General features: G+C 40.5%; 1 protein-coding gene across 2 annotated transcripts in view; it reads left to right on the top strand.

Annotated features, from left to right (window-relative positions):
- TRMT11 (tRNA methyltransferase 11 homolog) overlaps nucleotides 1-6,370 on the top strand; it is a 31,344-nt gene extending 24,974 nt beyond the window's left edge. Inside the window, exon 13 of one of the 2 annotated variants that reach the window (XM_068405578.1) lies at nucleotides 5,786-6,370. In XM_068405578.1, coding sequence (XP_068261679.1) covers nucleotides 5,786-5,917 — 132 coding nt within the window. In that variant the 3' untranslated portion in view covers nucleotides 5,918-6,370. Of the gene's footprint in view, nucleotides 1-4,351; nucleotides 4,438-5,785 lie in introns of those variants that run through there. The other variant, XM_068405588.1, reaches the window with a different exon arrangement.
- The last annotated feature ends 11,946 nt before the right edge of the window (nucleotides 6,371-18,316 follow it).

Genomic DNA, 18,316 nt, shown 5'->3' with positions numbered 1-18,316 from the left:
AACAACCTTTGAATTGGATACTTCTGACTCACTAGATGTGATCATAAAATTCAATAGTTGGAGCTGTGGCCATTTTTCTTTTTCCCAAATGAAAGAGTGAATTTTTATGAATATACAAGCATTTATGTTTCCAGACAGTTCCTGTCTGCTTTACTGTACTGGTTTGTAACAGGCACTCTCAAATGCCTTTTAGTTCAGCTTAGTATAGTACTTGCAAGTGGCTAAGAAGTTTTACACATCATGTAGTGTCATTATGCAGTCCTTCGGTTTCCTTGGTGTTTGCCACCAATGATGAATTGCAGATTTCACGGCAAGTTTGATTTCACTATTAACACTCTCAGATCTTAACTGGAGATGAATTCAGTCAGTTACTGAACGTGAAACTGGTGGTGCAATTTGATTGTACTTTTAATATAAAGGAGACCAAAGTGAATGTGTCTAGCTGAAGTATTGATCTATCATAATTAATCATAAGCATAAAGATCATAAATATTGGATTAAAAACATCACAAAAGGTGGTATATAACTCACTGTCTTGTAAGCATCCAGTCTGTTCTATTTAATTTTGTGATGAAATCGTGCCAACTGGAAAAAGATTTCTTACTGAACATAGTGTTGATATGAATAGACTTTTCCAGCATGTGCACAATATGAGCAGAAGAGTTGTTTGTTTCTTAACACTTAAGGCCTTTTTGGACAGCCGTGGTGGTCATTAGCAACTCTCCTCCTCCCCAGTCTTAAATTATAGTGATAATAATAAAAGTGAATGAAGGCAGTTATTGTAGAGGGCAGCTAGCAGTAGCCAGCTAGTGACTTCTAGTCTTCTAAAACTCTGAAGGCAGAAGAATTAGAGAAGTGAAGAATTAGAGAAGTGAAGAACAGAAGTGTGGAACAGGAGAGGAACAAAACAGAAGTGATACGAGGTGAGAGCTTACTAGCCTGATGTATTACTTCTTTCTATGGACATTAGTGTCCCTTCTTTCTGGTGTTAAATGGATATGGATCTCCCCAATAGCTCTCTAAACTTGAAATAAAACTTCTAATTGATATTACAGCGGGCAGGACTGTGTGTGAGTCTACCCTCATTGAACTGTGAAGGGAGGTTTTTTTTAAGCAGTAAAAACACAAGTTCAGCTCTTCGAAGACTGTAGGCATTCATATATAAGAACTGAAATAGAGTGCAAGAATGAGAAGCTGTTGGCCAAGTAGATTCGTGTTGTAATGTCTGTCAACTGTGATCTAGTAGGAGTCCAGTCTTCTGCTTTAGGTCAGAGGAGGTTTGAACCAATTCTTCCAGCCCGAATCAAGTGAAAATATACCTTCCATTGTGCAAGTTCATTTTTCAAAAGCCTTAAAAAACTTGTTTCATTCCTTTGCTGGCTGCCTTACAGAAATGTATGGTATCTATTTGGCTGGTAAATGCTACCTAGTTCTGAAGTTTCTAATCAGGACTTCTTAAAAAATATTGGAGGTGAGATCTGTAATTGACAAGGGCTAAGAGAGACACCTATAAATTATGTAGCAAGATGAAATGGAAAGCTTGACTGGAGAACAAACTGAGCATGTGACTGCCCATGAAAAGGACTCGAGCACTGGGCATACATATCCACCATGCCGAATGGGTCCAGCATTTCCACGTCACACAGTCACTCCAGAGTTGTTACTGGTATAGAATTTTTCCTATTGAATTTGGCAGTGTCTGTTCCTGGATATGAGCCTGTTGTCCCTGATTTGGAAATTGCTCGGTGTTGTTTATAGCTGTATAACATAGTACAAGTGGTTTCTATAGCTACTGTCCAGCACCAGATGTAGAGTGGTAGGAAGCTATCATAAGACTAGTAAGATTTTTTTAAACAAAACCTGAATGTGGGTAATTAACCTGAGGCTGAGCTGAGGCATGCTAGATTCATAAAAACTTTTAGAATATCACTTAATATTTGCCAAGAATTAAAGAAAAAACAACCTTTCTTGTTATCTTTAAGCTTCCTCCTCTTTCTTCCACCTCTTTCATTATTTATTGGAGATCTGTGACACGTTTTTCATGTTGTCTTTAGAACAAGTAAGTGTTGAGTTGAAAACTCAGATTAGCTAAAGGCAATTTGGTAGCATGCACTTCGACAAGAGCTTTGTTGGTTTTCATTTGTCACAGAAGTTGTCGTAAAACATTTCAGAGCAAAAGTTTTATGTGATAAACTGTTGTTTGCAATTAGTCTGCTGTTTTGAGAATTTAAATTTTTCAAAATGAGAACCAAAGATGATGATAAAGAATGACCAGGGATTAACGAACATCTTCAGTTCTGACTTTTAGAAATAAAGGAAGAAGTCTTTGTCTTCTTGGTAGTGCTGGCAGACTGGGGAAAGAGCTGACTTAGTGCCAAGTAAGCTGATCATTGCTGATCAGTCTTGGAAATTATTTATTGTGAAGTCTCACTGTTTTGTGTTGCATAACCAATTACAAACTTTATGTCTTGAAAAATATGAACAGTTGTTTCAAAGGAAATAAGTGAAAAAAGCTACTCACCCCTAGATGCAGCTGTGTATCACAAGCAGTACTCATTCCTCTTCCAGAGGTGGAAAGAGACTATCTCCCTTAAAACACTATGGTTCAGCTCCATTCGCTGAATTTAAACTTCTTTAAAAAAAAAAAAAGAGAAAGGAAAAAACATCCATAGTAACTGCACTGGACAGTTAATGCGCTTGAGGGAGAGTTGACACTGCCACTAACACCCTCCGTAAGAGATCTTCTCTTACTGCAAAACATTCCTGCCAAATACTTAGAGTGCTTATTCTACCAATTTATGCTACTCAAGATAGAGCTTAACTGAGGATGTTTGACTGGCTTCCTTACTGAAGCAAGCTGGTGCCTGATGCCCAGGCAAAGTCTAGTGCAAATAGTCACAACAAATTGTTTTGTGAAGATGATTTTTGACAACTTCTCTCTGTAGTGTTAAATGCAGCCTATCCCTAGTGTTCAGATTGTACCCATTCAGCTTCCCATGTAGGTATAAAATACCCTGAGTTAGAATTTGTTCGGAAATCGTTAGTCTCTGAAATCCAAGAATTCCTTTTACTTTGATCAGTTCTCTTGTTGCTCATAAAACTGTTTTGACTAATAAATGTCAACAGTGAGTGGCATCTCCAGGTAGTTCAGGGTTTCTTATTTTCTTTTCCCTTTTTTAAGAAGCAATTTTCAATCTGTTGTTTTTCTTTAAAGCAATTACCATCTTTATTGGGCAGTCATGTCTGTACAGAGGAGAGGTAGAGCATGGAAGCTCTTAAGCTGGAATTATTGTGATGTGGGCCAGGAGCTTGCTTTGTAAGCTCCTCCAAGAAATCTGTGCCTGACTGCAGATCTCTCATTGAGCGAGCAATGATTGGCATAGCTTTTGATGAGGCCTGGATTTATAAAATGGATTCTGTTGTGGAGTGATGCACCGAGCCTGTTTCCATTTGATGTATGCAGATGCCTCACTTACAGCTGTGTTTAACTTGAAGTTTGTTCTCTTGCATATCATATCCTCTCTTTGCCCTAACCAGCTTGGGGGTAGAGGGAGGTAGTTCCTTTCTTCCTTCCTCCCTTCACCCTGAATCAGCATTTTGTTACTTAAGAAATCAAGATGAATGGTGTACAGATGTGTGACCTCTTAGAGGTTGTGGGGATTAATTTTTATGTTAAAATACTGATGACCCATGTATCATTATCTTTCAGGGTCAAATATCTCATCCATTTCTCAAAACAAGCAAATTATGTAGAATTATCATTAAAACAGATCCCAAAGGTATAAAAATATATGTTTAGGTCAAAGAAGGATTACTGACCTGTGCATTCAGGGGAAGTATAAGTGCTCTTTTCCTCAGAGTGGTCCTGTGTAGAGACCTGGAGAAGTGGGTAAAGGCTGGCTGTGACAGGAGTGTGTCTTAAATCCTCCTTGTTTCCTCACTGCCAATAGTAATTTTTTTTTCCCATGAACATGTTAAAAAGCCTGTAGATTATCAGCCTGAGAATGGTCTTAGAGATGGCAGTCTCTCACAGGTGACCAAAAGACAACAGATAGTAGTACTGTGTCTGCAGTGGGTTTACTAGGTCATTTTCTCCTGCTATTTTCCAACATTGCAGTATTTAAATAGAATTAGTTTGCTGCTACTGGTGTACATGCTTTACATGTTGGATATCTACATGGCACTTAACATTTAGCAAGTTAATTTAAGCCAGTGGAATGCGGCTGGTATCTGCTAGGATAGCAGACGAGAACTTCTTTGTAGGAATATCTCATTGTGTCCAGAAGAGGGCACTTGTACCTGCACACAAACATCTTTCTATGATGAAAAACCTTTTGTTTCACTCCTTTAGAATGCACATTTGGATATCCAAAGCAAGATGAGGTGTTGATCATGCTAGGTGAAAGCCTGGACAGATTACAGAAGAGTTGAAGGGGGAGATTGTCCACTACAATTCAATTCATCCTTGCGTTGTAATGCTTTTGTAATGTATGAAAATACTGACTTAAATCTACTTCCATGGTCCTACTACTTATGCTAAAACATTCAACAGTTTTGAAAACTTTTTGAAAACTTCATTTTCAAATATGAACAAATAACCCTGAACTGAAACTTAAGTAATGAACCAATCCGTATGTTGCTGCATTGCTGAAAAAAATTATAGTAATGAGGATGCATTGAGAAGAAACATTTAGTGGAGCAGAGGTTTAGTTCTGTCATATATATGCTTGTTTTTATTTTCTCTTTGCACACTCAGTTGTTCTATGTGAGGCTGTTTATCTCGGTTCCATCTTGCTATTTAATATAATAAACTAACATGATTCTGTGATAAGTGTTAAACGGTTTTTAAAAGTTGCCATCAGTTTTCTTTAATGGTCAGATTAAAGTTTGATGTATTGTTTATCTTAGAGCATTGGTAGCATTAGTTGACATGTATCTTAATTGTATAAAGCCAGAGGACACGATGAACTAAACCTTTGTATGTATAGTGGGCCAATTTTCTAGACTATGTTCCTGGCTGATGTCAACTAGGTATTATATGTAGGGATTTACTGTGTCAACTTTAACTTTCAGAAGTACGTGAATATCAAACAAGAAAAAATCTTCTGATAGTGCTTCAGTATCTGTAGGAACTCATAGTAGTTATCTGTGTTACTCTTCTGTTTGTATCTGCCTTCCACAAACCTCTGAGTGATTGAATTCTCCAGGTGGTATTTTTTTCCGGAAACTAGGCTTTGTATTTTCCTTTATAAAAGTCTGTGTGACATAGTACCTGTGCTGTCATTTATGCATGCAAGGGTTGGATTCTGATGATGTTAGCTGAGATATTTCCAGTGATGCAGCACTGTTAAAACTTCAAATGTCTGGTACTGACAATTTGAATCATTTTGCTGTACAGAATAGAATAATGAAAATTTGAATGAGTACATTAAAAAAAAAAACAAACCAAAACAAAAAAAAACACGAGCAAAAAACCCTTGTCTGCTTACAGCTTGTATTTGATCAGTGTCAAATGAGAATCCATTGCATATGTTAAATGTTAAGACTTTGCAGTAGGATGTATATGTTCTTGTGAATCCTTATGGAAACCTTAGCATTCTGTTTTTGGAATTCTTTAATAAATCTAAGGACTTAAATGTTTACCATCAAATTGTAAAAAAAAAACCAAAACAACCAGCTTTACTCTTCCTTGTAATTGTCTGAAAAAGTCTGGAGGAAAACCAATGGCAATACATGCTGAACATACTACCATAAAACCTAATGCTTGCATTTTGATACCATGCAGGATCAAGATCAGAATTCTTACTTATTGGATGGTCAATATATGCCATACAGGGGACACAATTCATTCCGTGAGAAGTATTTCAGTGGTGTGACAAAGAGGATTGCCAAAGAAGAAAAAGACAATCAGAAGTAAAATATAATATAAACATTAAAAAATGAGGAAAGAATGAAGATCATGTTTCTTTGTAAGGACATCTGGATATGAACATTCATTTGGATGCTTCAGAAAAATAAATACTGCTTTTAATTTTAAAACAAGACGAAACCCACAACACAGGGTGGGAGCAGTTCTTTTTAATTAGCTTTGTTTATAGTGGATTTTATTGTACAAGTTTTTTGAGTCTTATTTAATTTATAGTTGTACTTTCAAGTACTAATGATGATTGACTAAAACCATCATTATTGTTCTTTCACCATTAACGTTTACAAAAAAGTAGTAGTATTATTTGGTTTCTTAAACCGTGAACATCTGGCTGTTTTAGAAACACACGGTGGTCATCAAGGATTGCTTATTAAGAAGATCATTTCCATTTGTTTTTTTTTTTTTTGTAAATGGTATACAATAAAACAGAAAAGATTGTTGTGAGTTTTTTTTGTTGCATGCAATAACTGCTTGTATGAATTCTGATTGCTCTGGCTGAGGCCAGCAGTGTTTGAAACAAACAAAAACCACAAAGAAACAAATGTGTGTGTGCACACACCCCAAGAAAAAAAAGCTTCTGTGACCTGACAAACTCTGGAGAGCTTATTAAATCCTGTGAAGCCTGTCCACATCTGAAGCTCATCTGTACCTTGGATTTGCTTTTGCATTCCTAAACCTTGACTTTTGGTCAAGCCAACTGTCTGCAATTTTTGGTTCAGAAACTGATAGTTAAAGCAGTAACGACAGCAGCATAAAATCAGTAATGGTTCCCTAATGGTATTAAGCCTAATTAAATCTTTGAAATTGAAGCTGTATTTGTTAAAGGGCAAACTTTGCTGAACCCACACCATGTCCATCACAAAAATACCTCATTTGAAAACCACTAAGCCCATTAATTCAGGATGTTAACGGCTCTTCTTATTTTGGTGGTCAAATATGGTCAAATATTCTTCAGCAGGGTGTTGGTGAATGTATCCAGGCCAGAGAAAGCCTTGCTTCTCAAGTTGCTGCAAGTTACTGTGGTCATGTTACAGTCTCTGTAGGTTATAATCTTTAAGTGCCTCTCCAAAGAACCAATAATACCTAGGAAGGCACGAGTTGTTGTGTATATCTGATGGAGTTCATTCGCTGAATTTGCTCTTCTATGTGTTGCGGTCCTCAGCTGCAGCAGGGAGAGCTCACATACTCAGTGACAACTTTTGTCTGACCTTCTGGATCTAATCTGTGGTGTGTTAGGAAGTTCTGAAATAGTGATTTATTTTCTGTATTTCCATTATAAATCACTTTGTTTTGAGACTTTTAATGTCAGCCATGTAATAGTTGTTCTGGGCTAAACTTGGAGTGAGATCAAAGCTCAGAAAATTTTTCAAAAGCAGAATTTGAATTGATCACTTTGAAATATTACATCAAAAAATTGCTGCTTCTGAAAACCTGTCTTCATGTAACTTCTGACTTCAATTTTAGCATTACAGTTTGGCATTCAGCTTTTATTACTTTACAAATTAAAATTACTTTCTGTTCTTCATAGGCAAAGAATTTTTCTAGATGGATTTATTGTGCATTTATAACTTCATTTTCATAAAAGTTACCCTACGTAGACATGATCTAAATGGTTATACAAGGTGTAAGGTAGTGGGAAACCTGGCTCTGTCTGTTCAAAGAGAATGATTTAGTTTATTTCTTCTCTGCCTGGCCCAACTTTTAGTCCATTCAGCAGCGGTGGTGTGGCCTCTGTTTAGCAGTTCATACATAACAGCTCTATCATTACTGAAGAATACCATTTTGCACAGAAACTGTAAGTGTATTTGGGGTACTGCATCAACATCCGCTCATCAAAAATAGTTCAGAATTGAAATCAGATGTTCAAGCTCTGCTGATCCCCAACTTTAAAGCTATCATTTGGAAATACTTCTGATCTCTAAATTTCTCCTCACTTCGTGTGCATGCTCCAGCTATTGTATGCGCAGACTTGCAAAGCGGAGGTGTTTGTAGCTGTAGAGCTGTGACACAGTCCTCGCGCTCTCTGTTAGCGAAGGGCTGACAGGCGGGCGAGTTATCCTTTCGGCAGGATTTGGCCATCGATGGCCGCGGTTTCTGGCGCTTTCGTTCAATCTGGTTCCATTCAGTCTCTTTCCGTGAGGTTCCAGTTTCCTGTCCCTGGCAGGGAGGGTCAGTTCACGAGCCCGCACTGAACTCATGCCGTTGTCATTCTCTCCTTTGGGGTGGTTTGTGCCATTTTCCAGTTTTCAAAAATAAACATTATTTTTGGAGCGCTTTGTTGTGCTGCAGCAAAATGGATGGAGAGAGGAGCTGAAAACGGCTGTGAGGTCATATGGGCAGAGGCTGTCTCTTGCTGTAGGGAGCGATTTGTTGAGGCAACAAAGGGAAAGAGCCCCCTCTTTTCACAGAATCCCTTTACCTGGTGGGGGTGTTCCCAGCTGCCAAGCCTCCCACATATCTATGGGAAGAGGAAGCAGAAAAATAATGGAAATAGATTTTCTCTATATTGTGTGCCCGACATGCTTATCTCTCTCTCTAATACTATTTTTAATTAGTGGCCAGTTTGAACAAGTTTGACAAAACATCAAGGTTTGATGAGGATAACAGGGAGCTACAATTTTGTTGAAATAGGCAGAGGTGTTGAAGAAAAAGACCTAGTTAATCTCTTCCAGGGGAAAGGTTGTAATATGAGTTCAACTCATGAAACATCAGAGAGCCCATACGGAAACAGGACCTGGAGACAAAAACTCTAACCATGATTTTTGTTGCTGCTGCTACAGCCAGTGCTGGTCCTGCTGCTTCTTGATCTCCTCTTTAAAACAAAAAGACCCAAATAAAAGCACACAAAGAGCTTTTTTAGAAGGAACATAAATGTCTTGGCTGAACTTTCCACTTCTACTCAAGCTATGAGAACAACTCACGAAAACTTAGACTGGGTAGTTTCTCCTCATCACTCTGATGACAGGAGTCAAGCAGGTGTGTCGGCTTGCTGAACATCTCAAGGAGAAAGCAGTCCTCCCTTTGAACCAACCTAAGAAACTGGTGTCTCTTATTGGGACAATGTCTAACTCTGGATCTCCTCTAGTAGAGCAGGCTTTTTGTTTCCACAACACCTGTGCTGGACTTTGTGCTGGTACCATGCACTAAAGCATCTTCCACTCACTAGGTACAGACACTTCAACAGCTGCTCTTGAAGTTTGGTTTTGTTGGATCCTTCCTTCCTCTCTACCTGTTCAACAGGGCTGGAAGACTGTGGTGGAAGTCCTTAACTGTTTGGCTTCTCTTCTTTTTCCATTAGAGTAGCATTTTAGCTCAGAGTTGTGACTTATAAGTGGGTCATTGGTACACATGGAAGTTGGTAGTAGGCAGTCAAATTTTTGTGAGTTCTCAGTCAAGGCTCACCTGTCCAAAAATAGCGAAAAATACTGCTAAGAAGATAAAGTATGGGCTTTCTCTTGGGCTGTTTTGGTGTTACAGTTAACTGTAAAGAAGTTATAGGGAGGAAACACCTTAATAATTCTAAATCTTCTCTTTCCTTCTATCACTGCTTTTTAGGATTTCTTCTTAATGGCTATTTCCACTGTCCCCAGGACAGCTCCAACACAGAGAAGGTGACCCTGTGACTTTGTAATATCCTCTGGCGACAGGTTTTCCAGAGACAAACATGTCCTGTGGGAGAGGGCAGGACTGGAGCAGATGATACGCAGTGGTTACGGGTTTCCCTGTCGGCCAACAAGCAGTTCTGCGGTTAGCTGACAGGAGGCTGATGAAGTCTCCAGAAGGCAAAGGTTGTTCTGTGCTGGCTCAGCTCCCATCATCGCCATGTTTCTCTTTTCTGACTCTTTTCCACCCCTTCACAGAAGCTGAGAAGGAAAATTTAATGCATTCGTTCTTTGCTGTTTAGCTTGGTCTGCAGTTTAAACTGAGGTCCAGAGTTGAACAAGACTGTCTTTTCAGTCTGGAAACTTCTTCCCTGCTCCTAAAAAAAATAGAGTTGTGGGTACCCAGGAGAATGAAGAGGCCAGTATCCCGCTCTGCCTTTCTCTTCTGTTTGCTATTTGGAAAAAATGTGGGTTTTTAACCTTGTTCTCTTATGTCATTGATTTTGGTGATCACATAATTTGAAACAGTGAAATCCATCTTACCTGCCTCCATGCTACCCTTTTAAATATATTTCTCTGATGTTCTCTTATTGGACTGTAAAAATCTCTGTTTATGTATGTATCCTCACAACTGTTTTCATTATAGTTTTCTGTCGTGGCTGCTGTTAGTTTGGACAGTGCCTCTAATCAGTTACAGCTTTCCTGAGCGTATGGATGGGGAGGACACCACTCAAAAGAGATGTCATCTCTCTGTTAGCTAAAAGGCCAGGCCATCAGACCCAAGGTCCCACAGAAAGGACAATCTGTCTGGCTGCATTTAAGGGTATTGGACCTCAACAACAGGTTTGCCAAGTAAGATCTTTTTAAATTCTTGTATGTTGCTTAAAATGAGGTGGGCAGCTGAAAGGAAAAATCCACTGATAGGAAGGAGATCTTACGGTCCTTACTGCCACTGTTGCGATCTTAGGTATCTGTACACTCAGTGAAGTGCCTGGGAGATACATTGCAGATTTCTGGCAACCCACAGCAGACCTAGGCACAGGAGGCTTCGACCCTGCATGGTTTGGCAAGGAGTATTTTGAGTACAACTGCGTAGGAGCAGGACATTTTGCTTCATTTAAAATTCCCCCAAAGTTAATTTATTAACATTCAATTTCTGGGTGCTGGAAAGAGACTTTTTGGTACAAAGATACAATGATTGCCAATGATGATCTGAGAGTCTAATCCAAAATTTCTGCTGCTTTATATAAAAATGGTTAAAATAAAAAAGCCCTTACGTTCTGAAGGTGTCAATACTGCATAGTATCATGGTTTTAATTCTCTCCAAAACTAGATTTTATTTAAAAATTACTTTTTAGTGAAAATGCCGCTTGCTGTATAAAATTCTAATTAAAATCTTGTTCTTCATGGATTCATTCTAATAAATTTTGCGCTAATAAAGTGCAAAATAACAGGTCATGTTACTGTATGTGATGGGATAAGTAATTAATTCTAATCAAATGTAGAATTCCTAACTAAACAATCTCATCTCCATAAGGAGATACCATTGGCAAAATTGTCATGCAGGAATTAATTATAATAGTTCCTTCTATAAGAGTCTGTCCCAAAAGATGGGATGTCTCTGAGTGGTGACTCAGGATGGATGTTCAGTGCTACAACTGGACAGCCCAGAGTGTCTTTGCTTTATCCTGAGACTGACAGGAGAGATTTCCCCTGGAGACTGGGAATTATGCTGATGATTGATTGCATTTTGGAGCAAGACTAGTTCTTGATCTATCTTTTTTTCTGTTGAATGCAGCACTAGAAGAAACACAAGCAGGTAATTTCAGCACAGGATAAATTTAGCTATGAAAATACTTAATAAGTAATAGGGAAGGTTCAAAAATATTGTGATTTTTGGCTAGAAATGAAACATAGCTTTTGTTCGTGCGGATAAAATCCTGTGAGCAGTTGGATCTATTCAATTGGAAGGATAGGTCCTTACACACAGGCAGTCTTCTCCATTGCCTTGCGGTACTGTTCTTCATGTGAACATATGTGATGGGTGGAATGATGCTTCTCTGGCTGCAGTTCATGCCTTTATAAATTGTTCTGCTCTACAGGTTTGTGTTGAGCCTGTTTGCATAAAGCTGTGAGATCCTGAGATTAGAAGTGCTAGGGCAGGTGCAGTGTGTTAATTGCAATAACAGTTGTGGCAGAGACTGGGATAACCAGAATCATGAGCAGCACCATAGGACACACGCTCCTGTCTTGGAGAGAACCTTTTGTCTTGCTAATAAACAAACCCCTAGCAACTGAGGAACGTTTTGGGAAGTTTCCACTCTCTCTTCAAAACGTGTATGTGGCAGAGAGGACTTGTATGCCTTTGCTTGAACCTCATTCCTTAACACAACTCTCCCTGAAAAAAGGTAATGAAATTACATGAGAAAAGGAGCTGGTGTGCTTAATCAATAAATATTTGTCAAAGTTGGCATTTGCAAAATGTCATGTCATAGGACAAGAGGAAACAGCCTCAAGTTGTGCCAGGGGAGGTTTAGATTGGATATCAGGAAAAATTTCTTCACGGAAGGGGTTATCAAGCATTGGAACAGGCTGCCCAGGGAAGTGGTGGAGTCACCATCCCTGAAGGTATTTAAAAGACAGATAAATGTGGTGCTTAGGGATATGGTTTAGTGATGGACTTGGCAGTGTTAGGTTAATGGTTGGACTCGATGATCTTAAAGGTCCTTTCTAACCAAAACGATTCTATGATTCTATGTTTTACTCTCCATGGCTTGCAACAGGAGCTGTCACAGTGATGTGTGTGCACCCATAGGTGGTTCTTCGATAGTGGTTACTGGAAAGCAGCTTCGTCAGTAGCGTGATAATGCCTCTGCTCAGTCCTGTAACTCCGACGCAGCTGGTACGGACAGGGGTGAATGTGCTGGTGCATATCGGGCGAATATGCCCAAGCGCTGCCTGCGGTTGTTCTGCCCCGCTCCCTGTTCTGGTGTTCCCTGCAGTGACCTGACAAGCTGCAGGGCTGAACTCAATAACTACTGCTGTTTGCTACAGGAATGACCTGCCAAAAAAACCGCACAGGCCCCGCGCTGCTGGGGCCAGGGAAGCGGGACCTCCCCTCTCACCCCCAGCCGCCTTGCCTCTTTATAGAGCAAAGAAAATTTCTACTTCAGTAAGGAATTAGTTTTATAATAATCATAGAATAGCGTTTGTAGCCTTAGGTAAAGATGCCAAAGAAGACAAAGATATGGACTATTTCTTAATTAAATATAGATTTTCTTTGTGGTTTTGTTTTTACTCTAAAAGCAAACCAAAACATGTTTGCGCCAAGAACTGTTATATCCCACCCCCCTTTCTCTTTTTTTTAATTGTATTTTTATATGCTTGGCAGAATTAATGATGAAAATCTTTCCAACTGTGACTTTGCCAGAATCCCTTTCTGAAGCTCCTACTAATTTGGATTAAAACTGGATGGATGAAAGCCTCAAACAGCAAATCCTGGCAGTCGTTTTGCTGAGGCCCTACAGCATATCCTTCTCCAACTGTTCTTATCTTCTGAAGCAAAGAAAAAAGAAAAGAAAAAAAAGCAAACAATTTTGTAGTTACACAGTTAGCGCTCTCCCTGCCTTTTCCCCCCGAGCTGGGGCAGCGGGTGGCTGCGTTCAGGGCACAGAGCAGGCAGCCGGCAGCTGCCACCCGCCTGAGCAGCCTCCTGGGGTTCCCCTTTGTGGGACACACCTCTGGCTTTTGCAGGGCAAGGTTTTGATTGCAGGGTGGTGGGGTTTTTAAGCGCTGTATCATACCAGCTACTCTATGTGCTAACAGCCCGCATGCATTTTAGAGCTGCCAACGCTGGGAAGTAGCTGTTCAAAATGGCAGAGGTGGGTGTGCAGTCTTGACATCTCGGGGACGTGAAGCCACCGAGCGTCCCGAGTCCCAGCTGCTGGGCGCTTGCCTCCCTTGCTTAATTCTGTCAGCATTTGCGCCGTGTTTTCTTACTGTCCAGGCTTCCTGGAGCCAGCAGCTGCAAGCTCTCCTACTGCTACAAACAATTAAATTAATTTCTTTAAATTGGACAGATCGATCTCTGGCAAGTGGCCCGTGTGCCTTCCCCTCCTCCCTCTCGCCGGGAGAGTCTTCTAGAAGCTTGTAAGCTTACTAAGACCTTGCTCAGTGCGTTCCTCTCTTTGTGACCACACTGAGACGGAGCAAAGGCAGTGCTCTGAACACGGGCAGTGCTCTGGGATGCAGACAGCCTCTTCCCATCGCCTTGCCAGAGGGTGCCCTCTCCAGCAGCGCAGCCCCTCCAGGCCTGAGGCTGCAGCTCACGTCGGCATCCAAAAGCTACTTGTGAGCACGTTAGCTCAGATGCCAGCCCTGGCCGGAGTGAGTGGCAGGAGCTTCTCGCTGCGGGTGCTCTGAGCACCTTGCTGACCTGCCTGGACCACCTCCTGCATGGAGAAGGAATACTGCTAGGTGTATTTATGGCATATTTTGTTAATCATTATGAACAATAGCAATAGCAGCTTTCCCAGATGGACCACTTAAAATGTCTGGTGAATCTCAAGACTGTGAAGGAGGTGGCTGCTGCTAAAGCATTATGGGGGACGGTGTAGGCAGCAGCATCTCCTGTCTCCAGGCTGTGTCTGCTGGCACTGAAAGCCATGCAGTCCCTCTGATCTCTTGTGGGAGACCTACCCCTGCCACTCATTTCCACGTGGCTGAGGGCTTTGTTTTTAAAGGGTGTGCACCTTGTCACCGTTAGCTGCTGGTTTTCTCCATTGGCTGTTCAGCAGGTGTGAGCAGATTCTTGACAGGCTCCCTTGACTTGCCTCCCAGCTGCTGTGAAGGAACAAGGGAAATGCACAGGGACTGAGCTCTTCTTTCATTCTCAGGATGCCTTGAGGTAGGGATGAATGTAGTCTCAAGGAGGCAGAAAGGGGAAAGTGCCATGTCTCAGCTGAAGTCCAGCCTGTCTTTCAGTCAGGAGAGGCAGCACTGGGGCATAATTTCAGCCATCATCTTGCATGTTTCCATACCAAATGCACACAGTTTGTGAGCAAGAAGTACTTCTTCCCTGACTGCCACCTTTGCAAATGCATTTTGAGTTCTGTGACAGCAAGAAGATTTTTTCTGCTCATCCTATTATGAGCAGAAAGAGTTATTCAGGATAATGTATTTTCCTTACAAGTTCTTTAGAAAGCTATTGCCTTCAGATTGTGCCCTTCAAAACATCTGCCACAATTCACCTGTTTATAGTATTTGTGCAAAAACAAGGCATGAATTTGGACATGCTTCTTTTTAAAGATATATTGTTTAATCATCATCTAATTAACAACAATTAGCAGGTCTTGAATCCTGGTTTTGAAATAATAAAAAAATATTTTGATGGGTTACTTTGCTTTTTCATCAACTTATAACTCTTAGGCTGGCATGTCAGAATCTAAAAGGTGATAACCTAAGCCACAAGGAGCATTCCTTTTTGCGTGAGCGGTTCGCGCTGTATTGAGTGGTAATAACGCGTGCCATTCGGAGAAGAGAATTCAGGTAAACGATAATACAGGAAGTTCTTTGTTGACAGTAAGGCCTGTGTGATCCTTACAGCAATAATGAATTGAAATGAAGTCCTTGAAAAAGCTAAAGCTTTTAATAAAGTAACCTAGTAAATTATGAATATTATACAATTTTAGTTTAATATGGTAAAAGTTTTTAATTCATTCAACTCTACAAGAACAACAAGATACAGAAGATTTTTGAATCCTTCCTCTGATTTTTCATCTCACTAAGAATCATTTGTACTTTAGAATTAACAAGCGCTGTCCATTTAACTCACTACCAATGAATGGGACAAAATAGTTCATTGTTTCCATGATACTTCATTCTTTCTTGGTTTATGGAAATAAGGCATGGTTTGGGAATGCCACTTCCAAAATTTGGGTTGTTTAAACCATAAAATACTCTGATTTTTTTAGAATTTCAAATAGCAGGCTTTCAGGAATTGCTACAAGTTTGAGAAAGCCTGCATTCCAGATACCCATTTTGAGTGGTATTGATTGTTTTAATCTCCTTTAATTTTTTTATTAACTGGGTTTCATACCAAGATTGGTACCGCTGATCAAGTTGGCAGGCCAGTACTTCAGCTTTTACCAAACTGGTACAACATTCACTTTATTCCAGATATCTTGAGTTTCTGCAACACACTGACAATCAATATTTAGACTGAGGTTTGACTCATCTAGTCTTTCATGTCAACATCTATATCTAAAGCAGCCATGTTAGCCTCCTTCTAGTCAATGCAGGGGAATGAGTCCAGAGCACTTGTCAGCCTGCTCTTCTAGAGTTCTTGGATGTGGATGACTCAGACTTGCTCGTTTAAGAATTGATGGTAATGTCTGTTTTTTTACTGAAACTCTTTGTTTACAGTGAGGCTAGTTAATTCACCTTCATTTCATGTATGCATTCATAACATGTATGCTGCTGTTTCTATAATGCTGGATAAGAATATTTATTAAATAGTTCTGCCTCTTCATTTTCATCTACTTTGTCTATCCGAAAATGAAACAATTTGGTTTTGATATACAGCAAAAAACAAGAATTCAACAAACACACAGGAGAGCAAACACCCAAACATCAAAATCTCTCCTTTATTGATGTCTTTTGGCCGTCACAGAATTTATTTCCCTTTGTCCTTTTGGCCACCTTATCAGTTTTCTGGCTTATGATTTCTGTGAGTTGTTGCCTACTTCTCCTTTTTTCATGAGTTATCTAAATATTTGTATGGGTAATTTTACTTCCCCTTTCACTAGATTGTTACTTAATATGTATGATGCTTTGGGGAGCTGATGGGTGAGATAGATACGAATCCTGCTTGGGAATACCGGGTTACATGTCATGAAAGGTTCTGCAGATGAGTTATTGCTCCATGGCAAGTCCTCAGCCTGCGGTTTCTCAAGCAGGGAAGCTAATGTGACAGTGCAGTGCTGCTGAAAGGAGCGGGCTTTGGTGCCTGTTCCCTTTTCCCTGGTCCTGGCTTTTCTCACATTGTGTTCAGCAGAGTTGCCCACTCTTGCACTGACTCTGGTTCTTACTGGAGCCTTTCCCGTGCCAGTTCAACATACTAAGCCAGCAGAAAACTGTTCTTTTTGCTGAAAAAGGTTACTGCAAGGGAGAGAATTTTCTTCCATCGGAGGCAAGCTGTTGGATCAGCTCCCTGTGTTCATGGAACTGTGGTTTCTGTCACATCGCTCCTAGACCTCAGGCTGGCTGTGGAGACTATGCAGCTCCTCGCTGAATCGCCCAAGATCCTCCTGGTGGAAGGAAAGCAGCTGATGCTCTTCTGTGTCACAGTGGGCCTTGTTAAATGCAAAATTGTGGAAGGTTGAAGAAGAAAAACCATTAGCTGCTTTTCTAAACACAGATTGACCATGTCTTTGAGAAAAGGAAAGATAAACTAAAGTGAGAAGGATTGCCTTTGGGGGTTATTTACTCACTTGCAACTTATGCTTTATTGTGTTTTTCTTTTAAATGAAGAGCTATGTTGTGGCTGCTGAAAGCTTTATTTTCTTCTTGTGATACAGGGACAGGGTGTGCCAAAGTTGACCCACAGGAACCATGAGGATCAGTAGTGGAGCGACAACTGGGCTTTTGGTCCATGGGATTTAGCACCTCGGAGGGGTGTGAAGAGATTTGCAGCACGGGGGCACTTGCAGCCTCGCTTCAGGTTCTGGAGGCTTTTAAGGTGTAGAAAAGCCTAGCCACAGTGTGTCACAGCAGCAAAACATTTTTTCATGTGTGATTGTGGATCTTTAGGTGTTCAGTGCTCTCTTTTTTAATACGTCCTAATTATTACTTCTGTTTTCCTTTCAAAAATTCTCTCCCCAAGCTGTTTTGGCTCATAATATTTTCCAATCCTGTGAAATTGGCCCTTTTGGAGCATAATGTGTTTCTGATTTGGTCTTTGTCCTGTTTGGATTTGCACCTCAGTGGCTACTGATTTTTACTGAGAAATCAGTTCTTCTCTCAGTCTGTCATCTGAGGGGTGGCCTGGGATTCCTTTAACTTGAATGCTGCAACTTTTTGACCCAGGTGTTTGAAAGAGCATGCCTGGTTAGCTGGTGTGAGGATGTGCGGGGTTTTTTTTTTCTCTCTGAGTGTGGTTTGGTGAGGCAGTCCTTGTCTGTGTGGGTAAGGTCTGAGTAGCAGGACATAAACAAGACTCAATGTGTGAAATCACTGACTAGTTAATCCCACCCTGAATAGTACGGGGGGAGCAGCAATGTTGTGTAGAAAGTTAAATCAGTTACTCAGCAAACAGCAGCATGCAGAGGAGTTTTGGGAGGTGTTTGGAATGAGATGCTATGTGTGCACTCGTGGGTGTACTTGTACCCTGTATGCTGAGATTATGAAGCAGTACAAGGGTGATAGAGCAGCAGTTGTGACTGCAATAGGTACCACAGATTTTATATCCTGCCTGAAGCCTGAAGGGGTTTTCTCTGTGTGAAATGCAAGTAGGTGTTCATCTCTGAGGCTGAGAACATCTACCCATGTGAAACATCTGCCTTCAGGAATGCAGGCTGAAGACTCCTTTTTTATAGTGCTGTGGCCATTCTTTCTACAAATGATATGGGAACCTGGGATTCCTTATCCTGCAAAGCTTCCAACCACAGAGCTTGCATAATTATTTTATGTATTTATATAAACCATCAGCTCTGGGGCCCCCAGCATAAGAAAGACATGGACCTGCTTGAACAGGTCCAGAGTAGGGCCACAAAGATGATCAGAGGGCTGG

This window comes from Nyctibius grandis, chromosome 1, assembly GCF_013368605.1.
Source record: "Nyctibius grandis isolate bNycGra1 chromosome 1, bNycGra1.pri, whole genome shotgun sequence".
NCBI lineage: Eukaryota > Metazoa > Chordata > Aves > Nyctibiiformes > Nyctibiidae > Nyctibius > Nyctibius grandis.
The sequence above is the reverse complement of the archived record's forward strand: the minus strand, read 5'-3'. Positions and strand labels throughout refer to the sequence as shown.